At 36.7% G+C, this 12,303-nt stretch overlaps 1 protein-coding gene across 5 annotated transcripts in view; it reads right to left on the bottom strand.

The window, feature by feature from the left end:
* Positions 1–802: 802 nt before the first annotated feature.
* CLMN (calmin) overlaps positions 803–12,303 on the bottom strand; it is a 171,471-nt gene continuing 159,970 nt past the window's right edge. For 3 of the 5 annotated variants that reach the window (XM_001375611.4, XM_056811312.1, XM_056811313.1), the window contains 3 exons: positions 4,288–4,348; positions 2,324–2,388; positions 803–1,003 (listed from right to left, as the gene is read on the bottom strand). In XM_001375611.4, the coding sequence (XP_001375648.1) occupies positions 838–1,003; positions 2,324–2,388; positions 4,288–4,348 (292 nt within the window). In that variant the 3' untranslated portion in view covers positions 803–837. Of the gene's footprint in view, positions 1,004–2,323; positions 2,389–4,287; positions 4,349–12,303 lie in introns of those variants that run through there. The other 2 variants (XM_056811314.1, XM_056811315.1) reach the window with 2 other exon arrangements.

The raw sequence follows: 12,303 nt of genomic DNA, 5'->3' as shown, positions 1-12,303 counted from the left end.
ACCATACATTCTCCCACCACGGATCCCTGGTGTACCTCCCATTTGATCTTGAAGGGAATGCAACATTTTCTTTTGCTAGTCCAAGTCCAACAGTTGACTCAGAATCTAGACCCGTGAACCAACCATATTGGTAAACTATTTTGAGCAACCCTACTTGATGCTGAGGGCAGCCTTCGTTGGCCAGGTAAAGTGACCCAAGTTAAACGGGGGCAGCTGAAACCTGCAGCTCTAAATCCAGATTCCTGCCCATACTTGCTAAGTGGATTGAAGGTTTGACGGGGAGGTTTGACGTTCTCATGGAACGGGGAAGCTTTCGAAGCCTATTCCAATGGAATGCAAGCTTTGGCAGGTCTTAACAAGATGGAAAGACTTCAAGTACAAGTCTGGGCACGGCCTGGGGGTGTCTCCTGTCTCAGGACTAGGCTCACTAAATGAGGTAAGGCTGTCACCAGAAGGGTGACGGTTTCCGGATTATTTTTAGCTGCAGAACCTAATGAAATTCTTCTAAGACACAGAGGCATACGATGATGGCATCAAAGATCTTTGAAGGACTGAATGAATGATGACAAAGGGAGGTTCCTAGACTCGGAAATATACCTAGTGAAATTAATCTACTTATCCTCCTTACATGTACTCTGTGAAAGCAGGACACATGCTATGGCATTAGTACCAAAGAATAAAGATACCCTTTGTCTTGAACTGGTCAGAGCTAAGTTTATGTTTCATCCCAAATCAGTGATCTGTCCACACTGTGAGCCTTCTCACCAACCACCCCCAAAACTTTAAATGAAAAAAAATACAATTAGGTCTCTGTCCTTTATTATTGAAACACACAAATCAAAGTTTTTTGATATCAAGCTGCGGGAAGAGCAAAAGGCAGTAAACCAGCAACCAGAGGAAGAGGATGAAGTACACCAGGTCCTGTTGTTGTGCAAAATGTACAAGGGAGTCTGATGCACCATGATGTCCATGCAGCATGGCCTCTCCGAAGTTGTTTGCCTTCCTAGGCCAGGGAAAACAAAGATAGAGACCATTACAAGCTGATACTGGGAAAGGAGAGAGAGAGCAGCGAGGCTTTGAATCTGGAGTCAGGGCTGAGGAAAGAGCAGAGAAACAGTAGCAGTAGCCCAGTCTGATGGCCTCAGTGGGAAACTAAAGCTTGCATGAAGCTCTAAGCCAAAGAATTTCAGAGTCAGAGAATTGTAGAGTTGAAAGAATCTGAGAGATGATGGACCAGAGGAGGCATCTCTAGGCATCAGTCAGGCAGTAAAAGGCAAGGACGGTGCTGCTCTGATGTCTTCCCAAGTAGGTTCAAATAAATGGCTAAAAATTATGTAATTTATCAATATTGAGATTAGGAAAAGATTCAACTCCTTACCATACCAGGCTTTGAAGTGACCATTTTCCTACATTCTAAGAAAGATATCGAGTGATTTTTCAGGAATCCATCAACATTTTACAACAATCTAGCTAAGCACCATTCTGGCAAAATTAACTTTAGGGTAACTAATTTGTCCACAGTAAAATAATTTCAAAGACTTCCTTGTACTTTTGCATTCCCTCTTCACTTGTTTTGATTCCATAGACCTGAAAAATCAGCTCAGGAAGTTTCTTAGAATGGTACCTGCAGGGGTGACCCAAAGCATTAACTCAATTGTCAGGAAGTTCTAGGATCATCAGGACAGGAAGAGAATCCCAGAATTACTTTGGCCATTTCTCAGCTGTCTTCCATATTAGCTTTGCTTCCAAAACTGAGTTTATGACACTATTCTAAATGCACACACAGACTTCTAATACCCCTTTGCCCTGCCCAACTCACCCCTCAATGGTGAAAGTGAAATTGATTCATTTCCTGTACCAGGTTAGGCAATGAAACAATCATCTCCTTTACCCCCAATTTATTTACCAACCTTTTCTTCCCATTTGTATTGAATTTGTAAAAATTCCATTAGCTGTATTTTCTTAACAATAATCAACAGGAAGATTATAGTGACATTACTTTTATTTATTAATAATATTCTATTATAATTATTGATATTTCTATACTGTTTTACATTTTACAAAATTTTTCTCTCAATTCTAACAAGAAAATCAGTGGAAGAACAATCATTCCCTCTTGACAGCTATGAAAATGGAGGCTCAGAGACTTGGATTGACTCTTATTGAAATCACAAGTAAGAGGAAAACAGTTGAAATTAAAATGCAGGAATCCTTTTCCAAGGCACTACACTGACCATCTTGTGACAACACTGAGATTTAATCAAGATATTTTAGTTTAGAGGTGATCATGGGACATTGTTTTTCAATTTAAAAAATCACCTACCTGAATAACCGATTTCTTCTTTCTTCCATTTCTGTAGGTCTCAAACGGGCATGACTATAATGATCCTACCATTAAATGTACAAACCAAAAAATTAATTAATAAGGATGAAATATTGAAAAGAGAGGAGTCAGTGGAATTTAAAATATAAATGGAATGTTCTAGCCTTCTTTAAATATGTATATATTTACATACATACACACAAAACTATAAAACTATTGATATAGAAATATATGTATATATAACATATGTATGTATATCACATACTCATATATAGTTCTAAGATACAACTTTAAAGTAATATATTCTAAATTCTTTACTGCATAAGTGGAAAAAAATGTAAATCCAACCAGTATATATGTGCTATATTTAATAATAATACAGCAATAATAACATGTACTTAGTGCTTTATGAAGCTCCTTTAACTTAATTAATTAAATAATTATTTGTATGTGTATATATGGGTATGCATGTAATATATTTGAATCTAAAATGTAAGGATATATATATATATATGCATATATATATATATATAATTATTTTTCCTAATCCATTATAATCCTGTGTGGCTGGCAGCATTAAGTAGAGTGCCTATATGGTGTGGTAGGTATAAAAGTATTTCAAAGATGAAAAACTTAGGTTCAAGATTCCCTTCTAACACATATGACATGGCTATGTGATTCTGGGGAAGTCACCATTGCTCTCAATGCTTTAGGCAATTCCCTAAGACTCCAAGTTCAGAGCTCTTTCCTCTCTACCTTGGAAAAAGCTTCAGTGAATGAAGTACTGGCCACGCGATTTGTGCATCAAGAAAAACTATCTTTGCTCTTCCTAATTTAGGTATCAGCACCATATTTGTTTCATCAAAGGAGTTTGGCAGGACTCCTTTATGAAGAAGGAAACAAGCGGAAGCAAGAGAATATTACATACTATAACAGAAATATTGTTTGAAAAATGACTTGCATATGCTGTGAAGATTGGATTTAGCTATCTCCTGATTGTAACAATAAAGATACTTAGCTCTTCCTTTATTGTAAAGATAAAATTGTAATCTCCTGATTGTAATAATGAAGGTACTTAGCTCTTCCTTTATAGTGAAGCTAGAATTGTAATCCACAATCTATTTTTAAATTTTAATCTACAAAAAGGTGATAACTCAGTATTTTAAGTACATCTACCCATTTTAACCACAAAAAGGTGTTAAGTAACTACAAATTTGAACTTACCAAAAAAGGTGTTAAGTAACCCAAAAAGATATAATCTAACCAAAGAAGGTGAGAACAAAAGAGTGAGCAGTCCTGGAGAAAAGCATCCGCTGTGATTGGTAGACGTGAAATTTAGGGGAGGTGACACAAGAGAAAAAGATCTTTAAAAAGAGGACAAAAGGCCAGAAAAAGAGATATATTCGATTTGAGTTTCTTCTAAGGCAAATGTAAAGCAGTTTTATATATACACAAGATTTTTGACAAATGGTACTCTCTCTAACAAGGGAAGGAAGGAAAGAGTTAATTAGGTATATTTTAATGTAACAAACAACTTAATTAAAAAAAAGAAAATTGTCATTTTGCATTTTGGTATGTATCCAGTATCTAATGCAGTATTTTATAGAATCACCTACAAAGGTGCTAAATAAATGTTTATCAAATGAACAAAAGGATGATTCAATCATTTAGAAGGTAAAATTAGCCTTATCAGGATTACCTTGCCCTATTAGGATGTAATTTAAAGGCTCTTTCATGTGTTTTCCTAATGAAACAATCTTTCTAATTTTTAATTCTATTTACATTTCCCTTTTTGCTCAAATTGGGAATCCTGAATTTTTCTTAACCAAAAGGAGTCAGTTTGATTGTCTTCTCCTTTCCATATCTGACTAGAGTGAATGCCTTTCAAGGCTTGGGCTGAGGGGTTGGAGGATACTTGATGAGTTAACCAAGTGTTGTCACAAGGAAGGAATGAGCATACTAACCATTTCTGAGGGCTTATTACTCTGTCTTCGGATATAAAGGCTGGTGTCACTGTGGCTTGTCCTGGAAAATAAATAAATTACTTAAAAATGTTATTGTGCTGGGGCAGCTAAGGTGGCTCAGTGCATAGAGAGCCAGGCCTGGAGATGAAAGATTTGGGGTTCAAATTTGGCCTCAGACAGCTTCTAGCTGTGTGACCCTGGGCAAGTTGCTTAATCCCAAGTGTGTAGCCCTTACTGTTCTTCTGCTTTAGATTAATATTGGTTCTAAGGCAAAAGGTAAAAGTTTAAAACAATATTATGTTATTGGGCAATCCATCTATTGCTCAGAGCTATAGGCTCCCCTCTATATGGAATCTTTGTGTTACTGGCTTTAGGCACATAAAGATTCAAAATTCTAGATCTGGACATAGATATTCTCTGAGAATTTTTCTCTATTATTGCTATATTGGCATTGTGTTTACAAATTGCATGAATTGGACCTTAACCCTAAAAGGAACAAGGTTGGAGGAAAACAAAAAAAGAAAATCAAGAAAGAAACCATATCATAGATATTTAGAATTACAGACTTTTTGAGAGGGAACATACCTCAGAAGCCTAAAATAGAGATGGTCAAGGTCCTTGGAGCAAAATAGATTGAGAATCAGTGGATTTGTGGTGATGCTACTTATTACCTGTGTGACTTTAGGCAAGTCACCTCATTTCTCTAGTCTATGGATGCCTCAAGGCAAAATAAGGAGGTTTAACTAGATGATAGCTAAAGTCCCTTCCCACTATTAGTTCTATGATCTGGGCCAACTAAAGACTAGAGAGAAGGAAATAATTTATTCAAGATCAGAGAGAATCCTGGACTAAAAACTGGATTTCTTGACTTCAAGTCTATAGTGTACCTCTGTGTTCTCTCATTTTTTCATGGTCCATACAATGTAAAATATAGAAAATAACCTCCTGATATTTAAATTTTATTTTTGATATCTCAGTCCAAATATGTTTGACAACTTTTTTAAACCATTTTTTAGAGGAAGAACTCACTCTAGCGTTTGATTGGGGGAGTTGCAATCTAAAATGGAAGCAAACAGAGGGGAACTATGTAGACATATATCACTTGATATAATGAGACAGAAACAGAATTCAGAAATTTTAACTTTGCAGGTATTAATTTGCCAGAAAAGAATATGAGAATATTTGAAAATAAAAGTTAAAATTTCTGAATATAGGACATCCAAATTATTTTAGGGGATGGCACCTAATGAAAATGAACATACAATGAGAAATACTTTAAAAAAGTAATGTCATCCCATAAGCCTACTTTCATGTCTCTTATTATCTTTTGAATGTTCTTTGTATCAGTTGACGTACTCTTGGATGAAAATATAAGGACAGATTACTTTCTAGAACAGACTACATCTTTATCGACACACAAAAGACTGAGATGTGCTCAGAATATAAAATTCCATTCTCTATTATAATTACCAAAAAAAAAAATAAAAGAAAATATGCATTTGACTTGGTAGAACAGAATGCACATTTAAAAGCATTCTTCAAAGAAGTCTCCCATGTATTCTAGGACTCCAGGATAAAGACTATCACAGAAATGATCTTGTCCATTCATCCATAGAAAGTCAACATTAATGGATCTATCATCTTGCGTGGTGAAACTCTCAGGGATACTGTCCCTAGAGTCCCAGGGTATAGACTCTGTAAAAGTTTTTTGGTGCTGGGCTCTGGCTGAATATTTGGGCTTATCCCTTTCCTGATTAAAGATCTGATTTTTCTGACTTAAAAAAAAGTCAACAATAAGAGAAGTGTCAAATAGGGAGACACAGCCTCTGAGATATGAAAAGGATTAGGAAATTTCTTGGTAATAGAGAATTGTTGTATAGATGCTTCTATTTATGAAGGCCACTGTTGATTGTGTCAAACTTTATAAACACTTGTAAGCACTCAGTAAAATCTATAATCATTCAAAAGAAATCAGCCTCATCACCCACATATGAAAAAGCAAGTGTATAAAGAATACATCTTGCCCAAATTATGACATGTGATTGAATGGTTAATCCACTCAGTCTACCTAACAAATATATAATGAACTTAGCCAAGAACTTGGGCAGGGGGAAATGGGCCTGAGTTGCACTTGTAAAATCGTGAAGTACTTTAAATAATCCCTCAAATAAAAGCCTATCTTTTTCACAACAATTGTCTGAGACGAAACCCTATATTCTCAGAGATACATTGGCAAGCAGTCCAAAAGGCAATGAAAAGATGCATGGTAGGTAGGTGTGAGTTTGTCACTTGCCAGTAATGACTTCCATGTGAGAAGCGAAGTAAAAAAAAAAAACAAAAAAAACACACACCACAAAACATTGAGGAAATGAACAGAAAAGGAGGTAGGCCAGTCATTTAGTGAGCATGATGCTGATGCTAAAGGTGAGCAGCTCTATTGTTGCATTCATATCTGAAATGCTTTAAGAACCAGAAATAGGCCTCTAAAATATTGGGGAAATCTTCTGTCAAAAGATTTAGTGAAGGAGATATGTAAGAATTATTTGGAATGAGAAGGTACAGAAAAAGTACTCCAATAAGATCATGGATTCATTTAAGTATTCCAAATCTTATTTCCTAGAGTCAGAATCCCAGAGGTTGAAGGGAGTTCATAGGTAATTCAATTCCATCTATGCCTGGATGGAGATTCACCTCTACCACAACCACAAGTGGTGGCTCTGCTTCAAGACTTCCACTGATGAGGAATTTACTGTTTTTGTTTTTTTCAGGAAGTTCATTCTCCTTTTGGGATGACTAAATATTAGCAAGTTTCTTCTTACAATGAACCAAATTTGCCTCAATGTAAATGCTCCTCTCTAAGTATTTGAAAGCAGCTGATAGGTAGGTTCTGAGTCTTCAGTAATCTAAACATCTCTAGTTTCTTCAGCAAATTCTTATACATCCTTGCCTCTAGGTCCGTCACCGTCTTGGTCACCCTCTTCTGGACCTACTCCTATTTGTCAATGTTCTTCCTAAAACATGGCTTTTAGAAATGGACATCACCCTCCCAGATGGGGTCTAGTTAGGGAAGAGTTGTACAGTTGATCAACTTAATTGTTCTGGACACAGTGATTCTAGGAATTCAACATGCTATTGTGTTTTGGGCCTGTTCTGTCACTGGGCTGAGATTAAATTCTTAAATGTTCCTCATGATGACTCAGGGAGTATTATACCAATTAAGAAACTGAGGCTAAAACTGGTGAAATTACTTATCAAAGATCATATCTTGAAAGTGGCAGAGCTGAGTTTCCAACATGGGTCTTCAGAAAGATTTCTAAGTTCAGTTTTTTTGTTTTTTTCCCCACTATATATATATATATATATATATATATATATATATATATACTATGCTCCTGTATATAATTTGCAACAATCAGACCAACAAAGTATAATTTCTACCCAAGTGGAAATTGCCTTTTGAAATAGTCAAAAGTATTCATAATAATGATTTACTGTAATGGGATTCAATTTGTATTTTATTGTTGCATTATATAGCTTCACATTCAGTGAATTAGTTCTCCAAAAGCTGAGATATAAACCTAGAATAAGAGCTATGACATGTATTTTCATCTGCTTTCTTCAGAGCCATGGTTAGTGTTCCACTGAGATGGCAAATATTCTGCTTAGTATGTCTACCCCAGGATCATTTGGGATGGTTAGGTCTACCCTGGGAAGGGAGGCTCAGGACAGTAGAATCAGGAGGGGAGATTGAGCAACAATAAGACTTTCTGAAACACCAGGAAGTAATCCTGTCAAGGAGAAATAATGCACCTTCTATCTCCTCACCACCCCTAACTCTTATCCCTTGTAACTTGGCAAGGGTTACAAAGACTAGGGGGGCAAAAAGAGAAGTCAGATCTCTTGCTATCCAACTGCCCAGCTCCTTCATGAGGAATCATTTTGCCCATCTCCTCTCCTACTCTCCTCCTCCCTTTCCCTCACCCCAGTCACCAGTTTCATATTTTTAAGAAGGATTTGGGGAATTGTTAGTGAATAGGAAAGACTCTGCCAGATTGCAAATGGACAAATGTTCCAACTAAAAAAAATAAAAAAATAGAAATAGATTGTACAACTACAGACCTTGGTTCGTTATTAATAATTATGCCATGGTAATGTCTTTATTTGTTGTCTTTTGTTCCACTCTCTGATGAAGAGTCCTCCTTCCCAAGACCAATTCCTCCTTACTAGAGCCCTTGATCTTATCCCTCTCATGTGCTCTAAAAGCTTTGGCCTCTGATTAATTCCTCCCTACCATCTTTAGTTTCTTCTGGTCTACTGTTTCCTTTCCATGTGCATGTTGCATCCTTAACATGCCACAAATACAATATATCTACATTTCATCAGCTGTCAAAAGCCTCTCATGATCCTGTGTGAATGGAATGTTGAGATTTGGCAGATAATTTGGAATCCAGAAATGGGTGGACCAAATCCAAAGATAATGTATGAGTATTATAGTCATGTGACATTAAATAAGGAGAACAGGAATCTTTGGAACAGGGATACATGGATTTGTCTTTGACTCTCGCTTTTACACTTTTTACTAATTAATTACTTATACTCTGAAATTTTCCTCTCTTTGTAAGAAACTCAATTCCTCACCAACCTTTTACTAATTGTTACTCCTTTTCTCTCATGACCCCTGACACATTGGGCAGACCCCAAACTCAGAAGTCTTGCATCTGAAGCAAATTCTGTTGAGTGGAGAAGGAAGCAACTCAAAGGTTCGGTCTTTCCAGAACTGAAGGTAGTCTGTCCCATAGAGACTTCGATCTAGTTTTATCTTGGGGAGGGGAAAAGGGGATTGGGGCCCATGTAGGTTGGTAGAGGACCATGAAAAGCAAGGTTGGGGAGGGAGTTATTATAGGGAGAAAGTATTGCAACCACTATTCCCTCTCCATCCATGTCAGTGCCCTGTGACAAAGCCCTGGTTGTCCTGAGTTAGTCATGGCTTTGAACCTATTCTAGGAAGAAGAGTCAACAAATTTCTTGTTTCTCATTGTTCCATGCATATCTTCTCTCCAGATTATAGGTATGTATAGATTGTAAGTAGGATGTGCTAGTATACTGTAGAAGAGTAGTCTCATTGGCATTTTCCATGAGGGTACTAATTTTTTGGAGCTTAAACCAATTCTCTCCAAACCCAATATATTTCCCCCCACAGAAGCCAAATTCTGATTCAAGGACCAATGGAAATGTTCCATTGGGGTACTCCACAAAGTTGGTCCATGTCTTGTGCATGCCTGTACTCTGGAGCCATTACTTTGAAACCTCTATCCCCCCCCACCTCAAAGTTCATTGCATCTATGTCTCTAAATCCAGTTTTTTTGCTATCATCAACCATTCTCTAGATCATTTTTCCCTCCTTTCTCACAAAATTCATATGTGGCTTTCAGTCTCTCTGTCTTGTTTCCTCTCTGTACTCTAATGGCTGCCTTCATACTTAGAATTCAAATATATACATTAATAGCATTTTGAGCACATTTGCCAATCAATGACTTGCCAATCTATAACACCATTCTCCTCACTATTTCCTCCTCCTACTCTGTGGTTAAATGCTACTGGCCTAAGACATATGCTTGCCCAGTAAAGTCAACTAAAGAATTAATTCAATCTAATCTTGCCCTTCATTACTACATGACTTTCTTTTTATTTCTATCACACTTGTTCAAGGAGTCTCTTGATATTCAGAGAAAAGTACAGTCATGCATTGTGTGTGAGCTCTTACTCCATTCTAAATCTTACAATCTTTCTCAACATATATTGTGTCCTCCCTTGCCCCAGTCTCTTGAGATAGTCCTTCTCTTCTCCAAGGCCATCCCTCTTTACTTCAGGCCTTAATCCTATCTATTCCCATCTCTCCAGGAACACTGCCTTTGATCATTCCTGCTCTTCTTCTCCCTCCTCACCTTCACATCATCTTCATTTTCTTCCCACTGGCTCAATGCCTACAAATAATAATGCCCAAGTCTCTCAATCTTTAAACCAAACCAAGATCTTCATTTAATGCAACCATACCCTTAGAGCCTTCTTTCTCTTCTCCCTGTCATAGCCACTCCCCCCTCTGCTTCCTCATGCCCCACGTGCTCTCTCAAATGTTATCAATAATCTTTTAAATCTGAATTCTCTACCTTTTCTACATCTTCATCCATCCAACCTGACTCCTCTGCAACTTTTTGTTAGTGATTATCTTTTTCCTGAATACTCTTTTCTTCCTTAGTTTCAATGAAACTTTTTTTTTCCTTTTTATACTCTTAGATGACCAGTCTTTCCCACTAATCCTACCTGCAGGGTTGCTTCTTTTCAATCTCCTTTGTTGAACCATCACCATTTTCCTAAAGTACAGATGTCCCCAAGTGCTCTCTCTTGGGCTCTCTTCTCTCTCCATATGCTCTCCTGTAGAAATTTCATCTGCTCCCAATTATCATTAAACATGAGGCAGCAAGGGGCAGTTGAAAGAGTGTTGGATTTGGGGTCAGACAGCCTGAGTTTGAATCCCAGCTCTGCCACTTCCATATATATTACCATGGATAAGTAACAATCTCTCTGGGCTTCAGTTTCCTCAAATGTAAAATGAGGGGTTTAGATGACATCTAAAGTCCCTTCTTGTTCAATATTTATATTTTCTCATGACCCATCCAGTATCAATTTCTACTGAACTGCAATCTCACATTATTGTTTGCTTATGGTCTACCTCTGTTTGGATATCTCGAAGGCATTTCAAATTCATTATGTTCAAAACATAATTCATTCTATTTCTCTCTAAACTTGCTCCCGATATAAGCTTTCCATTTTTGAAGATGGTCCTAAGTAGCCCAAGATTTAGATCCTGAGGGTCATCCTTAATACTTCTACCCTTGTCCAGAAAATTACTTGTTTAGTCTTATCAATTTTATATCCAAAACATTTTCCACAGTTATTTTCTTCTCTTTACCCACAGCTTCTTTATTTCCTGACTTTTCCCTTTTTAATTTGACTTCCAAACAATCTTCTGAGACACAAATTTGACTATGTCAGTCCCAAATACAATTCTCTCCAGTGACTTCCTAAAGTCTCTAAAATAAAAAGCAAACTCTTCCACTTGGCATTTAAGATTTTTCACAATTTGGATCTACCTTACCTTTCTGAACATTTCATATATTTTCCTTTCACATTTATGTTGCGGGCAAACTAGGTAATTAGCATTACATCTCATCTCTATTCTGTTTTCATATGACCTCCCCCAATCCTGGAATACTCTTCCTCTTTACTTCTGCCTTTCAAAAGCTTTTTCCTTCCTTCAAGGATCATTCTGGGTGTCAGGTCTATTATGAATTTCTCTCTAACCTTTAAAAGTTAAGAGTTCTCTCCTCTCAAACTACCTTGTAATTGGTTGTCATGGTACATTTTATATCTCCTTATAGAATATAAGCAACTTCAAGACAGGAATTATTTTTCATTTGTGTTCTGTTATCACAACATATGTCTATAGAAGATTTCCTAAATTGAACTTGACTCAAGACATAGTATAGAAGTCAAAGCTGGAAGATATATGGATAATAGAATACTGAGATAACAAAATGTGGATCTCAAAAAAATGCCAACAGCCTGGAATAACAGGTTAAAGATGAAATTTAAGGACAGATGTGAAATCTTTGAGTTCCAAAAGACAATTATAAAAGTCCAGGATAAGAAAGTGTGACTAGTGAACAAGTTAGATGAAAAAAATTCAATAGTTTGAGAGGACTGCAAGGTCAATACAAATAAATAGTGTGATATGGAAAGCAGGTATTGTACAGAAGAACATTCTATTGACCCTGTCTGAATTAGGGCACAAAATGAACTTTTGTACCCAGTACTGGGTCTCACATTTTAGAAGGTATTTTGTTCAACTAGAATGACCTAGAGTAATTGATCTGGATGGTGAACAGACTTGAAATCATATTCTATGAGGAATGTAGATGTTTAATCCAAGGACGAGAAGATTTATAGTAGATATGA

Source organism: Monodelphis domestica, chromosome 1 (assembly GCF_027887165.1).
Source record: "Monodelphis domestica isolate mMonDom1 chromosome 1, mMonDom1.pri, whole genome shotgun sequence".
Taxonomy (NCBI): domain Eukaryota; kingdom Metazoa; phylum Chordata; class Mammalia; order Didelphimorphia; family Didelphidae; genus Monodelphis; species Monodelphis domestica.
The sequence above is the reverse complement of the archived record's forward strand: the minus strand, read 5'-3'. Positions and strand labels throughout refer to the sequence as shown.